The 21,290-nt window shown below is 35.2% G+C and overlaps 1 protein-coding gene across 1 annotated transcript in view; it reads right to left on the reverse strand.

Annotated features, from left to right (window-relative positions):
- Nucleotides 1-1,432: 1,432 nt before the first annotated feature.
- Nucleotides 1,433-21,290, reverse strand: part of ADGRB1 (adhesion G protein-coupled receptor B1) — a 398,297-nt gene continuing 378,439 nt past the window's right edge. The window contains exons 28-32 of the mRNA XM_075270037.1: nt 18,572-18,611; nt 13,170-13,816; nt 5,906-5,941; nt 4,819-4,923; nt 1,433-2,464 (exon numbers count right to left, since the gene is read on the reverse strand). Of these exons, the coding sequence (XP_075126138.1) occupies nt 2,267-2,464; nt 4,819-4,923; nt 5,906-5,941; nt 13,170-13,816; nt 18,572-18,611 (1,026 nt within the window). The 3' untranslated portion in view covers nt 1,433-2,266. The remainder of the gene's footprint in view (nt 2,465-4,818; nt 4,924-5,905; nt 5,942-13,169; nt 13,817-18,571; nt 18,612-21,290) is intronic.

The following is a 21,290-nucleotide window of genomic DNA, read 5'->3' on the forward strand; positions in this document are numbered from 1 at the left end:
TTTTAATGAACCTTGCTCGTTATGAACTGGTTTGTGCCTCTCTACTCATAACATTGGGGGACACTGCTCTTTTGGTCCAAGGAGAAGTGGTCATACATGTGTACAACCATTTCATTCACACCGGAGACTCAGAGATCCCCTGTGTGATCCCATGATCATTGGGAATCCTATCAGTCAAACCCCCATCATTGATCTTCTACTACTGTGGGTAACTATACAAGAAAAAAACCCTTATTCTGTGGGTCTGAGGGCCTGTATTAAGGTCAGGTTACCCAGAAATTAAAAACACCTGGGCCAGTGGGGTTGAAAACAAATATTAGGTAAATTTTGGAGCTCTTTGCCCATATGGGCCACTATATTTTTTACGGCAGTCCAGAAATTATACATAGAATCTGAAAACTGAAAATCCATCCAAGAAAAATTGCCATTGAAGGACTTTCCAAAGATCTTTTTGAGATTGGTCTCCGCATACCTTTTTTTTATTTTTTATTTTTTTTATTTTTATTTTTTAATGGATTTACAGAGCAGGAGAACGGGAGTGTTGTTTACACTTTTTATTAGAAATAAAACACATTCATTTGTGCTCTGAAAACTGTACAAAAAAACTGACAAACACAGATTGGAAAAACAGAAAGAAAAAAAAAAGCAACAAGGAGAGGGCGAAAAAAAAAAAAGAAAAAAAAGGTTAAAAAAAGGGATAAAAAAAAAAAAAAAAAAAAATTAAAAACCCGAATCTTAACAGTTATTAAACAAACACAGAGGTAAGTTATTACATAACACGGCTAATGTCGGGGGTCGGGGGACTCGATGATCTGGGTGGAGGGGGGGGGGGTCGAGTGTTAAAAAAATGAAAACACAGTATAAAGATATTTATATGGTAAAATTCATTCTGTGTAATTATAATAATTACAATATTATACAACACGGCCCCGTCGGCCTTGTGCTTTCTCTTCGTATATAGAATCTAGAATCTGACAATTACATCACAGTTTTAAGTAATCTTTTATCTCTTTTATTTACTATTTTGGATTTTTTAAAATTCTTTAAACATTTATTGATTTAATATACAGTTAATGACAAGAGAAATGTCATTGAAAGGAAAAAAAAAATCAAATAAAAAAATAGAACACCGGCGCCAAAAGAAAAGAAAAAAATGCTTGCATATCAAGCAACTTGCTTTAAAATTCATTGATGCATCTTTGCCCAGTGACCAAACCCCCGTGGGGGAGGGGGGAGAAGTCGTCATGGTCTCAGCTTCCACCTCGAAAACTTCAACAAGAGCTACAAGGGAATCAAGAGGCTTCCGAGAGACGTCTTAAGAAGCCCCGTGGCCACCGAGTGGAAACGTCTGGGTTACAACGTAGCAGTTCGGGATCCTCGAGTCAAATGGAAAGATTCTCGAAAAAGGAGAAGAGCAAAGAAACGAGTGCTCTAAAGTTTGGGAACACTTTATTGGATCTTCATAGCTAATGTTTCTATGCAGTCTGTCAAGTCCCACAAGCCATTTTACAAAACTAGATATATTAACATTTCTCTTCATTATACCAAAATGCCTGCTTGACCGAGCAGAAGATGAAGGTTTGGGCAATCAGAAGGTGTTCTTATAGGGTCGTCTGTAACAGTCAAGGGCTTCCATTCAATATATAATCTTCACTCACTCTATGTGACTCTGTTGGGGTTAATTTCATTGGTTCTATCTACTCAAACTAGTCGAGATCGACCGGGATTTGCTTTGGCTACTACCCACTGCACTGGGCCAGCTCTGGCAGACATTGTTTGATTGAACCTAAACAATACCGAATGGAGATATCAAGCAAAGGTATTACATCACTGAAGGATTAGGTTGGATTCTAGAAGAGCCGGCCCCAGAGGTCTTATATAATACACCAGAGTACTATATAATTGTTAATTATCTATCGGAAGCTATTATGTTTCTCTAAGTGTCATCGTTGTGAAGAATCGCCAGCCAACCTCAATGATTCCTCAGTGGGATCTCCACTCCAAGGTCGATGACTCTTTTGAAGATGGTCTCCATTTGCTTACAATTACGGTCTGACCTCTCACCTACAACATCTTTTTTTTTTTTTTTTTTCTGCCATACCTGGGAGAGAACACGTTGCGTCTATCTCTAAGAGTCTAACGGAACTTCCCTTCTGAGAACAATGCAAAAAAGTACTTTAACAAGGTTTCAAAAGAAACCAAACATCTCTCCGTTTTATATGGAATCATATTCTTTAAAAATAAAAAGAAGTCTTTTTCTTAAGCTTCAGACCTCGGTCTGAAGGTCAATTATGTCTTGTCCAACAAGTGGTATCGTTGCGCCCGTTTTCTCCCATTCCACAGTCTTTAGTTCTAAGGGAGAAGGGGACACAGGCTCCATGTCCTTTTTAACCCAAGATGGTGGTGACTGAATCTTCCTCATTCCCTCCCAAGACCTCTTGCTGGGCGTCTGTTGTTTCTCTATCTGTAAAACATTTTAAGATACAAATTAATATGTGATTGGGAGGTCAATGGATAAAGCCAACACATTGGGGGAGATATTATTGGATAAAGCCAACACATTGGACGAGATATTATTGGATAAAACCAACACATTGGATGAGATATTATTGGATAAAACCAACACATTGGACGAGATATTGGATAAAGCCAACACATTGGACGAGATATTATTGGATAAAGCCAACACATTGGATGAGATATTACTGGATAAAGTCAACACATTGGACGAGATATTGGATAAAGCCAACACATTGGACGAGATATTACTGGATAAAGTCAACACATTGGATGAGATATTATTGGATAAAACCAACACATTGGACGAGATATTGGATAAAGCCAACACATTGGACGAGATATTATTGGATAAAGCCAACACATTGGACGAGATATTACTGGATAAAGTCAACACATTGGATGAGATATTGGATAAAGCCAACACATCGGATGAGATATTATTGGATAAAGCCAACACATTGGATGAGATATCGGATAAAGCCAACACATCGGATGAGATATTACTGGATAAAGTCAACACATTGGACAAGATATTGGATAAAAACACCACATTGGACGAGATATTATTGGATAAAGCCAACACATTGGACAAGATATTGGATAAAGACAATACATTGGACGAGATATTATTGGATAAAGTCAACACATTGGATGAGATATTGGATAAAGCCAACACATTGGATGAGATATTGGATAAAGCCAACACATTGGATGAGATATCGGATAAAGCCAACACATCGGATGAGATATTATTGGATAAAGCCAACACATTGGATGAGATATTATTGGATAAAGCCAACACATTGAACGATATATTATTGGATAGAACCAACACATTGGATGAGATATTATTGGATAAAGTCAACACATTGGATGAGATATTATTGGATAAAGCCAACACATCGGATGAGATATTATTGGATAAAGCCAACACATTGGATGAGATATTATTGGATAAAGCCAACACATTGGACAAAATATCATTGGGTTGAAACTCTTTATCACGCTGAACAAAGTAAGTGGCAGCGCTGGCCTTTCATTGGTCGGTATTGTGGGCATTACTTTTTATGGCTGTCTCAATATACGATATAGTTTTGACATGAAATGTAAGATGTGGGGTGTAAAATGTAGGTGCCCAGATCATCAGGACCAAAACAAAGACAAATAATGCCCCTTTGCAACCTTTAAGTCCGACCATGGTTAGGGGTGATAGGGTTATTTGCAGCGATAGGTCACATCTACCTTTGTGTAATGTTCTGAAGAACCCACCACCCATATTATGATTTTGGTAGATAGCCTTACAATGAAAGAGCCAAAAACAGTGTCAGACTGCTCCATCAGAGTAGCAGAGATCCTTCCAGTGGTCCAGGCTCTAACACAGTAATGGTCCAGCAGAAGATACCCAAATATCGAGAGTATTATGGTCTATTTCCCAGGGGTTATGACTGGAACAAAGCTTTCATGATGACCTGGAGCACCTTGTGCTTTACTTTACATCTCCCTCCACTATGGGTTGGAAATTCTGTACATATTTAGAATATTTGCCTTTCTGTTGGTCTCTTCTCTGTAATATCGATACTAAAAGGCTTCAAAAGAAATCTCTGCTTTCATCGTTTCGCTTTCCTGTGCAGATGGGCATATTGCACCACTAACTTCCGTTCGGCCACCTGAGCCAAGTTGCTGGATCGTTCCATTTTAACTTGGTGGCTTTGGAGGATTATCAAATAAACAAGCTTTTAGCCTGTTATCCTCCAACTGTGTGGTCTGGCATACAATTACACAAACAGCTGTGGCCAGAATTAGACTTCAGCTCTGGTTCCCGGGATGTAGAACAAGGGAAAGTAAGCGAGCCATGAAAACGGATGTCACCATAATGAAGACTTTCTACAGACCAGGACTGACGCTAGCTAACTAGCCAATAACTTATTATCCAGTCGGAAGGGTTTCAGGTTTTAGTATTTCAGATATTTATTGAGATGTTAACTTGGCCAACAAGAGGGTGAGGAAAATAAAAGAAGATTATATATATATATATATATATATATATATATAGAGAGAGAGAGAGAGAGAGAGAGAGAGAGAGAGAGAGAGAGAGAGAGAGAGAGAGAGAGAGAGAGAGAGAGAGAGAACCAATGGATTATATACTAATATATATATATATTAGTATGCAGCAATCTTATTCCCTATCAGTATGTCTTTGGTCAGAATTGGTCAGGATTTGTTCTCCAGCAAGGAGCACAGGCAGTATATAGCAATCTTCATAAAAATGTCCTCCAGAAGACTGGGTTTGTCTCATACCTTGCTCTCTGCTGTTGGCGACTCCTTTTCCTTCTCTGAGTGCTGGAGCTTTCGGTTTAAGTCTTGGAACATATCCTGGTGGCGTTTTCTGGTGTGCATAATTTTCTGAAAATAATCAATGGAAGAAAACAAAAGATTCAGGATATACACAATGTACATACCATGTATACAAATGTGTGAACAAGACTCAGCGTATACACAATGCATATACAATGTATACAAACGTATGAACAAGACTCAGCGTATACACAATGTATATACAATTTGTACAAACATATGGACAAGACTCAGCATATACACAATGTATATACAATGTATACAAACGTATGGACAAGACTCAGCGTATACACCATGTATATACAATGTATACAAATGTATGAACAAGACTCAGCGTATACACCATGTATATACAATGTATACAAACGTATGGACAAGACTCAGCGTCAGCGTTTACAGACCACAATAAGGACATCATGGCAGGTTATCAGGAGGACACTACATGTATGAGAAGATAACCCGACCACAATAAGGACATCATGGCTGGTTATCAGGAGGACACTACATGTATGAGAAGATAACCCGACCACAATAAGGACATCATGGCTGGTTATCAGGAGGACACTACATGTATGAGAAGATAACCCGACCACAATATGGACATCATGGCTGGTTATCAGGAGGACACTACATGTATGAGAAGATAACCCGACCACAATAAGGACACCATGGCTGGTTATCAGGAGGACACTACATGTATGAGAAGATAACCCGACCACAATAAGGACATCATGGCTGGTTATCAGGAGGACACTACATGTATGAGAAGATAACCCGACCACAATAAGGACATCATGGCTGGTTATCAGGAGGACGCTACATGTATGAGTGTGCAGTACCACTTCTTGCCAGTATTTTCTATAGAAATCAATGCAACAGCGCCCCCAGGTTGCTTCTTGCCAAGAACATGTTAAATAAGTAGTGTAGACCTTCCCTCATTCTGTCTATTATCGTTCAACAAACATAGAAATGAGCATTTCCATATTTGTGTTTAGAAATAAAGAAAACTGTGCAAAGAGGAAAATCTTACCTCGAAGTCTAATTCTGCGTACCGGGATTTTCTTCTCTGTGAATGAAGAGGAAATAGAAATCATGAGTATGAATGCATTAGCTCCTCCGAGATCATCAGCACTCCTCAGTAATAGGATGTGATGTTTGTAATTGTGACATGGAAATATTTGTTCAGTCAATATCCTCTTGTCGATGTAATTGATTGTATTTACTATATGGCGGAGCCACAATGAATTAGCGCATATGTGATAACACTGCAGAGTCCCCACGGGGCCCCCAGCCTGTGTACAGGCAATCTCCTGAATGTATGCAAAGACAAAGCAGACACCAGAAAGACGCATCTGTACACAGCCCCCCCCCCCCCCGTCACATACACAGAGTATACATGTACACAGGACATACATGTGTGCTAAATAATCATTATCAATGAGGCCTTGTAATTACGTATTTTATAATAATATACAGTAAATCTTTCCTAATCCACCTTGCGATGCATCAGTGTAATATGAACAGATCACCAATGTGCAATAATGTATTACACAACCAGAAATATGGTAATAAAGACAAATGAAGTTATAATATTAAATAAGATACCTAGAAATGCCTAAATATCCTTATACAAGAAATATCCAAGTGCATAAAGAATAGTAAAAGACTGTATTGTGTCAATTTACATGTGCAATGTATCTTAACCAATAACTTTAATGCCGCTGACTATATACATGAACAAGAACATATCTACTATAACACTGCTCCTATGTACAAGAATATAACTACTATAATACAACTCCTATGTACAAGAATATAACTACTATAATACTACTCCTATGTACAAGAATATAACTACTATAATACTACTCCTATGTACAGGAATATAACTACTATAATACTACTCCTATGTACAAGAATATAACTACTATAATACTGCTCCTATGTACAAGAATATAACTACTATAATACTACTCCTATGTACAAGAATATAACTACTATAATACTACTCCTATGTACAAGAATATAACTACTATAATACTGCTCCTATGTACAAGAATATAACTACTATAATACTGCCCCCTATGTACAAGAATATAACTACTATAATACTACCTCCTATGTACAAGAACATAACTACTATAATACTGCCCCATGTACAAGAATATAACTACTATAATACTACTCCTATGTATAAGAATATAACTACTATAATACTACTCCTATATACAAGAATATAACTACTATAATACTACTCCTATGTACAAGAATATAACTACTATAATACTACACCTATGTATAAGAATATAACTACTATAATACTACTCCTATGTACAAGAATATAACTACTATAATACTACTCCTATGTACAAGAATATAACTACTATAATACTGCTCCTATGTACAAGAATATAACTACTATAATACTACTCCTATGTACAAGAATATAAATACTATAATACTGCTCCTATGTACAAGAATATAACTACTATAATACTGCTCCTATGTACAAGAATATAACTACTATAATACTGCCCCCTATGTACAAGAATATAACTACTATAATACTACCTCCTATGTACAAGAATATAACTACTATAATACTGCTCCTATGTACAAGAATATAACTACTATAATACTACTCCTATGTACAAGAATATAACTACTATAATACTACTCCTATGTACAAGAATATAACTACTATAATACTACTCCTATGTACAAGAATATAACTACTATAATACTACTCCTATGTACAAGAATATAACTACTATAATACTACTCCTATGTACAAAAATATAACTACTATAATACTGCCCCATGTACAAGAATATAACTACTATAATACTACTCCTATGTACAAGAATATATCTACTATAATACTACCTCCTATGTACAAGAATATATCTACTATAATACTACTCCTATGTACAAGAATATATCTACTATAATACTACTCCTATATACAAGAATATAACTACTATAATACTACTCCTATATACAAGAATATAACTACTATAATACTACTCCTATGTACAAGAACATAACTACTATAATACTACTCCTATATACAAGAACATAACTACTATAATACTACTCCTATGTACAAGAACATAACTACTATAATACTACTCCTATGTACAAGAATATAACTACTATAATACTACCTCCTATGTACAAGAATATAACTACTATAATACTACTCCTATATACAAGAATATAACTACTATAATACTACTCCTACGTACAAGAATATAACTACTATAATACTACCTCCTATGTACAAGAACATAACTACTATAATACTACTCCTATGTACAAGAATATAACTACTATAATACTACTCCTATGTACAAGAATATAACTACTATAATACTACTCCTATGTACAAAAATATAACTACTATAATACTGCCCCATGTACAAGAATATAACTACTATAATACTACTCCTATGTACAAGAATATAACTACTATAATACTACTCCTACGTACAAGAATATAACTACTATAATACTACCTCCTATGTACAAGAATATAACTACTATAATACTACTCCTATGTAAAAGAATATAACTACTATAATACTGCCCCATGTACAAGAATATAACTACTATAATACTACTCCTATGTACAAGAACATAACTACTATAATACTACTCCTATGTACAAGAATATAACTACTATAATACTACCTCCTATGTACAAGAATATAACTACTATAATACTACTCCTATGTACAAGAATATAACTACTATAATACTACTGCTATGTACAAGAATATAACTACTATAATACTACTCCTATGTACAAGAATATAACTACTATAATACTACTCCTATGTACAAGAATATAACTACTATAATACTACTCCTATATACAAGAATATAACTACTATAATACTACTCCTATGTACAAGAACATAACTACTATAATACTACTCCTATGTACAAGAATATAACTACTATAATACTACTCCTATGTACAAGAATATAACTACTATAATACTACTCCTATGTACAAGAATATAACTACTATAATACTACTGCTATGTACAAGAATATAACTACTATAATACTGCTCCTATATACAAGAATATAACTACTATAATACTGCTCCTATATACAAGAATATAACTACTATAATACTACTCCTATGTACAAGAATATAACTTCTATAATACTACTCCTATGTACAAGAATATAACTACTATAATACTACCTCCTATGTACAAGAATATAACTACTATAATACTACCTCCTATGTACAAGAATATAACTACTATAATACTGCTCCTATGTACAAGGATATAATTACTATAATACTACCTCCTATATACAAGAATATAACTACTATAATACTACTCCTATGTACAAGAATATAACTACTATAATACTACCTCCTATGTACAAGAATATAACTACTATAATACTGCTCCTATGTACAAGAATATAACTACTATAATACTGCTCCTATGTACAAGAATATAAGTACTATAATACTACTCCTGTGTACAAGAATATAACTACTATAATACTACTCCTATGTACAAGAATATAACTACTATAATACTACCTCCTATGTACAAGAATATAACTACTATAATACTACCTCCTATGTACAAGAATATAACTACTATAATACTACCTCCTATGTACAAGAATATAACTACTATAATACTGCTCCTATGTACAAGGATATAATTACTATAATACTACCTCCTATATACAAGAATATAACTACTATAATACTACTGCTATGTACAAGAATATAACTACTATAATACTACTCCTATGTACAAGAATATAACTACTATAATACTACTCCTATGTACAAGAATATAACTACTATAATACTACTCCTATGTACAAGAATATAACTACTATAATACTACTCCTATATACAAGAATATAACTACTATAATACTACTCCTATGTACAAGAACATAACTACTATAATACTACTCCTATGTACAAGAATATAACTACTATAATACTACTGCTATGTACAAGAATATAACTACTATAATACTGCTCCTATATACAAGAATATAACTACTATAATACTGCTCCTATATACAAGAATATAACTACTATAATACTACTCCTATGTACAAGAATATAACTACTATAATACTACTCCTATGTACAAGAATATAACTACTATAATACTACCTCCTATGTACAAGAATATAACTACTATAATACTACCTCCTATGTACAAGAATATAACTACTATAATACTACTCCTATGTACAAGAATATAACTACTATAATACTACCTCCTATGTACAAGAATATAACTACTATAATACTACCTCCTATGTACAAGAATATAACTACTATAATACTACCTCCTATGTACAAGAATATAACTACTATAATACTGCTCCTATGTACAAGGATATAATTACTATAATACTACCTCCTATATACAAGAATATAACTACTATAATACTACTCCTATGTACAAGAATATAACTACTATAATACTACCTCCTATGTACAAGAATATAACTACTATAATACTGCTCCTATGTACAAGAATATAACTACTATAATACTGCTCCTATGTACAAGAATATAAGTACTATAATACTACTCCTGTGTACAAGAATATAACTACTATAATACTACTGCTATGTACAAGAATATAACTACTATAATACTACTCCTATGTACAAGAATATAACTACTATAATACTACCTCCTATGTACAAGAATATAACTACTATAATACTACTCCTATGTACAAGAATATAACTACTATAATCCTGCTCCTATGTACAAGAATATAACTACTATAATACTACTCCTATGTACAAGAATATAACTACTATAATACTACTCCTATGTACAAGAATATAACTACTATAATACTACTCCTATGTACAAGAATATAACTACTATAATACTACTCCTATGTACAAGAATATAACTACTATAATACTACTCCTATGTACAAGAATATAACTACTATAATCCTGCTCCTATGTACAAGAATATAACTACTATAATACTACTCCTATGTACAAGAATATAACTACTATAATACTGCTCCTATGTACAAGAATATAACTACTATAATACTGCTCCTATGTACAAGAATATAACTACTATAATACTACTCCTATGTACAAGAATATAACTACTATAATACTACCTCCTATGTACAAGAATATAACTACTATAATACTACTCCTATGTACAAGAATATAACTACTATAATACTACTCCTATGTACAAGAATATAACTACTATAATACTACTCCTATGTACAAGAATATAACTACTATAATACTACTCCTATGTACAAGAATATAACTACTATAATACTGCTCCTATGTACAAGAATATAACTACTATAATACTACTGATATGTACAAGAATATAACTACTATAATACTGCTCCTATGTACAAGAATATAACTACTATAATACTACTCCTATGTACAAGAATATAACTACTATAATACTACTCCTATGTACAACAATATAACTACTATAATACTACTCCTATGTACAAGAATATAACTACTATAATACTACTCCTATGTACAAGAATATAACTACTATAATCCTGCTCCTATGTACAAGAATATAACTACTATAATACTACTCCTATGTACAAGAATATAACTACTATAATACTGCTCCTATGTACAAGAATATAACTACTATAATACTGCTCCTATGTACAAGAATATAACTACTATAATACTACTCCTATGTACAAGAATATAACTACTATAATACTACTCCTATGTACAAGAATATAACTACTATAATACTGCTCCTATGTACAAGAATATAACTACTATAATACTGCTCCTATGTACAAGAATATAAGTACTATAATACTACTCCTGTGTACAAGAATATAACTACTATAATACTACTGCTATGTACAAGAATATAACTACTATAATACTACTCCTATGTACAAGAATATAACTACTATAATACTACCTCCTATGTACAAGAATATAACTACTATAATACTACTCCTATGTACAAGAATATAACTACTATAATCCTGCTCCTATGTACAAGAATATAACTACTATAATACTACTCCTATGTACAAGAATATAACTACTATAATACTACTCCTATGTACAAGAATATAACTACTATAATACTACTCCTATGTACAAGAATATAACTACTATAATACTACTCCTATGTACAAGAATATAACTACTATAATACTACTCCTATGTACAAGAATATAACTACTATAATCCTGCTCCTATGTACAAGAATATAACTACTATAATACTACTCCTATGTACAAGAATATAACTACTATAATACTGCTCCTATGTACAAGAATATAACTACTATAATACTGCTCCTATGTACAAGAATATAACTACTATAATACTACTCCTATGTACAAGAATATAACTACTATAATACTACCTCCTATGTACAAGAATATAACTACTATAATACTACTCCTATGTACAAGAATATAACTACTATAATACTACTCCTATGTACAAGAATATAACTACTATAATACTACTCCTATGTACAAGAATATAACTACTATAATACTACTCCTATGTACAAGAATATAACTACTATAATACTGCTCCTATGTACAAGAATATAACTACTATAATACTACTGATATGTACAAGAATATAACTACTATAATACTGCTCCTATGTACAAGAATATAACTACTATAATACTACTCCTATGTACAAGAATATAACTACTATAATACTACTCCTATGTACAACAATATAACTACTATAATACTACTCCTATGTACAAGAATATAACTACTATAATACTACTCCTATGTACAAGAATATAACTACTATAATCCTGCTCCTATGTACAAGAATATAACTACTATAATACTACTCCTATGTACAAGAATATAACTACTATAATACTGCTCCTATGTACAAGAATATAACTACTATAATACTGCTCCTATGTACAAGAATATAACTACTATAATACTACTCCTATGTACAAGAATATAACTACTATAATACTACTCCTATGTACAAGAATATAACTACTATAATACTACTCCTATGTACAACAATATAACTACTATAATACTACTCCTATGTACAAGAATATAACTACTATAATACTGCCCCCTATGTACAAGAATATAACTACTATAATACTACTCCTATGTACAAGAATATAACTACTACAATACTGCCCCCTATGTACAGAATATAACTCCTATAATACTGATGAGATGAGATGACTCGCTATACAATATAACACATAACATGTTTCACTTCTCTTTAGTTTCTTACCTCTAAGGAGCTCATTGAGAGTGTAGAGATAGTCTCACTTTTTGGGACAATCCCTGTTGTTCCCAATTCTACCTTTTCACAAAGGCCAACTGGTATTTGTGATTCGCTGGGGTGCAGCTGCTGTTTCTGCATCGGTGAGCCTTGCTCTACGCATTTCATGCCCATGCGTTCCCTTGGAGGGCTCTTGACCATATAGCTGGGATCAGCCATGTTGAGATGTATGAGCCTGGTCTGGGGCATCTGGTCAATGTTCATGCTGTATTTAGTGTCCTCTTTTGGCTTTGCCCGCAGAGTGGCGGTATTACTGGGCAAAATAACATAGCTAGTGTCCATAGACTGCTCCTGTGCTCTGGTCAGCTCTGAGTCCAGCTTTTTGAAGATGTCTCCTTCACACATGTATATTGGTTTTGGGGGCTGGTTCTTGTCCTTTTTTAGGGTAAGCGTGTGGTTGTTATACTCGTTGAGATTGATGCCTCCCAGATAATGTGGAGATCCTTGCAGATGCAGTTTGGACACGTTTGCTGGAAGACTATTAAAATTTGATCCCTTTTGATGGTTCTTCATCTTTTCTTCATCCTGCAGTGACGGCCGTTTCAGTGTGCCTGTGATGGTGGATGTTCTGCAGGCTGAGAGGTCCTTGTTGAGCGCTAGACAGAAACAAAAAATTATGGAACATGTTTTAGAAAAATAAATCATATTATATTGGAATCTGACATTTCTAGTGGATTAAGGTCATTGTAACCTTTCAATACATGGACCATCTTACAATGCTTTGGCTGTTAAATATATTAGGACCTGTAATGGTTGTTTATAAGGAGACCTGTGAGGTTTGATTATGAAGGGAACTCTGAGGGCTCCTTATAGTAAGAACTGTGAGGGTTCCTTATAGTAGGACCTGTGAGGGTTCCTTATGATAGGACCTGTGAGGCTTGCTTATGGTAGGACCTGTGAGGGTTCCTTATGGTAGGACCTGTGACGCTTGCTTATAGTAGGACCTGTGAAGGTTCCTTATGGTAGGACCTGTGAGGGTTCCTTATGGTAGGACCTGTGAGGGTTCCTTATAGTAGGACCTGTGAGGGTTCCTTATGGTAAGACCTGTGAGGGTTCCTTATGGTAGGACCTGTGAGGTTTCCTTATGGTAGGACCTGTGAGGGTTCCTTATGGTAGGACCTGTGAGGTTTGCTGATAATAAGACCTGTGAGGTTCCCCTACAGTAGGACCTGTGAGGCTTGCTTATGGTAGGACCTGCAACGTTTGTTTATGAAAGGAGCCTCATGGGGTTTTTTGCCTTCCCCTGGATCAACACTGTAGGGATTGTAGGGTTATAGGTTGGACTTGATGGACTAATGCCTTTATCCAACCTTGTCAACTATGTAACTATGTAATAGTTCCTTATGGTACCACCTGTGAGGTTTGTTTATAGTAGGACCTGTGAGGGTTCCTTATGGTAAGACCTGTGAGGTTTGCTTATAGTAGGACCTGTGAGGGTTCCTTATGGTAGGACCTATGATGGTTTGCTTATAGTAGGACCTGTGAAGGTTCCTTATGGTAGGACCTGTGAAGGTTCCTTATGGTAGGACCTGTGAGGGTTCCTTATGGTAGGACCTGCGAGGTTTGCTTATAGTAGGACCTGTGAGGGTTCCTTATGGTAGGACCTATGAGGTTTGCTTATAGTAGGACCTGTGAAGGTTCCTTATGGTAGGACCTGTGAAGGTTCCTTATGGTAGGACCTGTGAGGCTTCCTTATGGTAGGACCTGTGAGGTTTGCTTATAGTAGGACCTGTGAAGGTTCCTTATGGTAGGACCTGTGAGGGTTCCTTATGGTAGGACCTGTGAAGTTTGCTTATAGTAGGACCTGTGTAGGTACCTTATGGTAGGACCTGTGAGGTTTGCTTATAGTAGGACCTGTGAGGTTTGCTTATAGTAGGACCTGTGAGGTTTGCTTATAGTACGACCTGTGAAGGTTCCTTATGGTAGGACCTGTGAAGGTTCCTTATGGTAGGACCTGTGAGGTTTGCTTATAGTAGGACCTGTGAGGGTTCCTTATGGTAGGACCTATGAGGTTTGCTTATAGCAGGACCTGTGAGGGTTCCTTATGGTAGGACCTGTGAGGTTTGCTTATAGTAGGACCTGTGAAGGTTCCTTATGGTAGGACCTATGAGGTTTGCTCATGGTATAACACACTTATCCATTGGGCTGTACAGGGACAATTGCTACAATGTCTTCCCCACCTGTGGCATCACTGTCTGCTCTGCATATTATACACCTATTACACATCCCTCCCATGAATGGACTGTGGACAACCATTTATAGTCAGAGTCTTTTCCTCCATTCTGCATAATGTGACTTAGTACACATTCGGAATCCAGCGGCTACGGTTATAAGTTCCAGTCCGAGCGTAGACCTTGGCTGTATTCTCTGCCCTGAGCCCTCGCCTCTTCCCTCACCAGATATTTTTGGCTCTTTACTGTTCTTTTCCCCATTTATTGGTGTTGTCCTCTCCCCTTCAGCAGATACATGTATTGTACGGCAGGACTGAGCCTGATTTACTGCGGCCGTTCTGTAGTATTTTAATCAAGGCGCAATCTCCTGCTAATAACATAGACCGCAGCGGTGGAACTCATATCAGCCGGCGGAAATGAAGGTCTCTATTACGGTGACATGTAGAGCACTTTATATAATGACAGGTGTTTTCTATTAAACACGTCTTCTCCTCCAGAACATATTATCCAGAGCGCGGCCGGCCGGCATGTTTGCCTATATGACAATCTGTAAGTTAAGTGACTATTATGACGGTAATTGAGGAATATATCAGATATGATATCCACCAGGGAGAGATGTGGCCAATACTATAGAGGGAGTGCGGTATAGTGAGCGTGCTGCGCCCATCCTCAGATCGGGGGAAGGTAAATGGAAAAAAAGCAAGAATAGGAAGTCGCTGCCGCGCAATAATAAATGTGCTGACACCCCCCCGCACCGGAGGTATTAGAGCAGGACTTGTAGCTGTAATACAGAGAGTAGATGAGCCCAATATTACACCCGGCGAGCCGGGACAGAGTCGCGCTTGTACCGGCATTGGGGGCTCTGCTAAAACTTCACTGCAGGTAAAGACGATAATCCGAGCAGTCTGTGGTATCCTGTGTGATAGAATGCCAGGACCCGTATATACCATATACTGCTTCTTAGTGACTGCTATATGTGGCATCATGCCCACTACTGCCCCCTATACAATGTATAATGCCTTTTATATACAGTATAATGCTCCTTAGTACCCCTATACACAGTATAATGCCCCTTAGTACCCGTATACACAGTATAATGCCCCTTAGTACCCGTATACACAGTATAATGCCCCTTAGTACCCCTATACACAGTATAATGCCCCTTAGTACCCCTATACACAGTATAATGCCCCTTAGTACCCCTATACACAGTATAATGCCCCTTAGTACCCCTATACACAGTATAATGCCCCTTAGTACCCCTATACACAGTATAATGCCCCTTAGTACCCGTATACACAGTATAATGCCCCTTAGTACCCCTATACACAGTATAATGCCCCTTAGTACCCCTATACACAGTATAATGCCCCTTAGTACCCCTATACACAGTATAATGCCCCTTAGTACCCCTATACACAGTATAATGCCCCTTAGTACCCGTATACACAGTATAATGCCCCTTAGTACCCCTATACACAGTATAATGCCCCTTAGTACCCCTATACACAGTATAATGCCCCTTAGTACCCCTATACACAGTATAATGCCCCTTATAACCCTATACATAGTATAATGCCCCTTAGTACCCCTATACACAGTATAATGCCCCTTAGTACCCCTATACACAGTATAATGCCCCTTAGTACCCGTATATATAGTATAATGCCCCTTAGTACCCCTATACACAGTATAATGCCCCTTAGTACCCCTATACGCAGTATAATGCCCCAATACACAATATAACACCCCTTAGTAACCCCCGTACATTGTATAACGCCCACTAGTGTCCCTATACATGGTATATTACCCCTTACACAAAATATATTGTGTCGTCTATGCAGTATAATATCCCTTAGTGCCCCTATATACAGTATAATGCCGATCAATGTCACAATACAATGCCCCTTAGTATCCCTATTTCTGGTATAATGCCCCTTAGTGCCCCTATTTACAGTATAATGTACCTTAATCCCTCTTATACACAGTATAATACCCTTTACTGCCCACTATACACAGTATAATGCCCCAAAGTGCCCCTATATATGGTATAATTCCCCATTAGGGCTCCTATATACAGTATAATGCCCATCAATACCACAATACATTGCCCCTTTGTATCACTATATATGGTATAATGCCCCTTAGTGCCCCTATATACAGTATAATGTCCCTTAATGCCTCTTATACACAGTATAATGCCCCATAGTGCCCCTATATATGGTATAATTCCCCATTAGGACTCTATACACAGTATAATGCCCATCAATGCCAGCAGAGAGCTGTTAGCACTAGGTCATTGGACCACTGTGTATGTGAGGCCAGAGAGGACAGAAGTGGTGGAAACCTTCATATCTTCTCTCGAAGGGTCTCGGCAATCTAAGTGACTGAACATCTGGCTAAGAACCGCACCACGCTGATGTGGTCTAACATGAACCTATAGTGGTTAAAGAAATTCTCCGAGACTCTATTATAGGATATCAATGAGTGACCTCAGGGCTCTGTCCAGCCCAATGAAGGAATCAGTGTCAGACAAGTCCAACAGAGTATGGGTCTCCCATATTAATGGTTCGGCAGACTATGAAGGGCACTATGACCAACTTCCTTAGAATTACTCAGGAGTAGCCTCCAGAAATGTTGTATCATGTGACCCAGTTGTGTAAGTCCGTGCAGGGTCCTCCAGTCTAGACGGGTTCTAGTGTGCGGTGCTGGTGGGTGGTCTGGGTCAGCTATGTGGTCTATGACCATAAAGGGTTGCATCTATCTCTGCCTAGAATATTACTATGTTTTATGGAGGTTAAAAATTTAGAATTTGCCCAAAAATATCAAACAAAAGAGATCTAAAAGGGTGGCCAAAATAGTAGAGAATTGTCATGGGGCAGAGGCAACAGTGTGACAATATCACTCCTAAAGTCAGTGCGAAATGTAATGTATGAGGAGCACTCAGGGGAATCGGAACGCTGGCTCCTACGGATGGTGCAGAGGTGGAGGCGGTTTATCAGTATACAGGAGACAAAGACATTGTATATAGATGTATAAAAATACAAAAAGAAATAAAATATGTCAGTGAGATGGAAAACCCTGCAAACTCTGCGAGACAAGTCACAGATAACAAAGTGCAGAGCCGAGGAGCAAGCAGAAGCTTCCTAAAATGTTATAAATTGTAAAGTGTCTCCTTACCTGAGCGGCAAGCGAGATCGACATCCTTCTCAAAGTCAGACTGTGAATAAGAAGAGAACGTCACGTTACAAAGCCATTCCTCATAATATCCTTCATTTATAGCAAACCATATGCAACGTATCAGCAGCTATTAGTGATGTAACCCATCATCAAGCTCCTAATGAGAATAATACTGACATATAATCCACAGGCACAAGATATACCGAATGTCTAATCAGTATTCAAGTCCACAGCCAGAGTCTGAATATACATAGTAATATGGCTGAAGAGAAAAGAAGACGTGTGTATATATATATATATATATATATATATATATATATATATATATATATGTATATCTCAAGTGAGACTGAGACATGTAATGGGGTGAGAACAGGGACTAAAAATGTATTCAGTTCAATAAGCGCAAATGTTATTCTGCTAAGTAGGAGTAGTATTATAGTAGTTATATTCTTGTATATAGGAGGTAGTATTATAGTAGTTATATTCTTGTACATAGGAGTAGTATTATAGTAGTTATATTCTTGTACATAGGAGTAGTATTATAGTAGTTATATTCTTGTACATAGGAGTAGTATTATAGTAGTTATATTCTTGTACATAGGAGGTAGTATTATAGTAGTAATATTCTTGTACATAGGAGTAGTATTATAGTAGTTATATTCTTGTACATAGGAGGTAGTATTATAGTAGTTATATTCTTGTACATAGGAGTAGTATTATAGTAGTTATATTCTTGTACATAGGAGTAGTATTATAGTAGTTATATTCTTGTACATAGGAGGTAGTATTATAGTAGTAATATTCTTGTACATAGGAGTAGTATTATAGTAGTTATATTCTTGTACATAGGAGTAGTATTATAGTAGTTATATTCTTGTACATAGGAGTAGTATTATAGTAGTTATATTCTTGTACATAGGAGGTAGTATTATAGTAGTTATATTCTTGTACATAGGAGGTAGTATTATAGTAGTTATATTCTTGTACATAGGAGTAGTATTATAGTAGTTATATTCTTGTACATAGGAGGTAGTATTATAGTAGTTATATTCTTGTACATAGGAGGTAGTATTATAGTAGTTATATTCTTGTACATAGGAGTAGTATTATAGTAGTTATATTCTTGTACATAGGAGGTAGTATTATAGTAGTTATATTCTTGTACATAGGAGGTAGTATTATAGTAGTTATATTCTTGTACATAGGAGTAGTATTATAGTAGTTATATTCTTGTACATAGGAGCAGTATTATAGTAGTTATATTCTTGTACATAGGAGGCAGTATTATAGTAGTTATATTCTTGTACATAGGAGCAGTATTATAGTAGTTATATTCTTGTACATAGGAGCAGTATTATAGTAGTTATATTCTTGTACATAGGAGCAGTATTATAGTAGTTATATTCTTGTACATAGGGGGCAGTATTATAGTAGTTATATTCTTGTACATAGGAGTAGTATTATAGTAGTTATATTCTTGTACATAGGAGCAGTATTATAGTAGTTATATTCTTGTACATAGGGGGCAGTATTATAGTAGTTATATTCTTGTACATAGGAGGCAGTATTATAGTAGTTATATTCTTGTACATAGGAGTAGTATTATAGTAGTTATATTCTTGTACATAGGAGTAGTATTATAGTAGTTATATTCTTGTACATAGGAGCAGTATTATAGTAGTTATATTCTTGTACATAGGAGTAGTATTATAGTAGTTATATTCTTGTATATAGGAGTAGTATTATAGTAGATACATTCTTTTACATAGGAGTAGTATTATAGTAGTTATATTCTTGTACATAGGAGCAGTATTATAGTAGTTATATTCTTGTACATAGGAGTAGTATTATAGTAGTTATATTCTTGTATATAGGAGTAGTATTATAGTAGATATATTCTTTTACATAGGAGTAGTATTATAGTAGTTATATTCTTGTACATAGGAGGTAGTATTATAGTAGTTATATTCTTGTACATAGGAGTAGTATTATAGTAGTTATATTCTTGTACATAGGAGTAGTATTATAGTGGTTATATTCTTGTACATAGGAGGTAGTATAATAGTAGTTATATTCTTGTACATAGGGGGCAGTATTATAGTAGATATATTCTTGTACATAGGAGTAGTATTATAGTAGTTATATTCTTGTAGTAGTAAGAGTAGTATTATAGAGGTTATATTATGTATATAGGGGTCGTATTACAGTTGATATATTTTTGTGTATAGGACAGTGTTATATTAGTTCTTTATATATTTGTAGGAAAGGAGCGGTATTTGTATTATTAGACACTATATATAAGTGATATTTGTGTCCATATGATGTACATTAATTCACTGACGGGTATTCTACTCAAAATATTTTGTATGTACAGCTGAGGGAGTAGAAATAAAACATAACTTTTATTTTTTAATACATTAAAATTGTGCCCATTATAGTATAAAATATTCCAGTAGGGAGATTCACTAACCAGTAAAGAGATTAGGTAGATATGGCTTCTATCTCTTTGATAAAATGAAACTCTCCCCTTTATCTTTCCAAAAACATAAAGGGGAGAGTTTCACTTCATCAGAGAGATAGAAGCCATATCTACCTAATCTCTTTACTGGTTAGTGAATCTCCCTACTGGAATATTTTATACTATAATGGGCACAATTTTAATGTATTAAAAAATAAAAGTTATGTTTTATTTCTACTCCCTCAGCTGTATATACAT

Source organism: Leptodactylus fuscus, chromosome 4, assembly GCF_031893055.1.
Source record: "Leptodactylus fuscus isolate aLepFus1 chromosome 4, aLepFus1.hap2, whole genome shotgun sequence".
In the NCBI taxonomy this organism is placed as follows: domain Eukaryota; kingdom Metazoa; phylum Chordata; class Amphibia; order Anura; family Leptodactylidae; genus Leptodactylus; species Leptodactylus fuscus.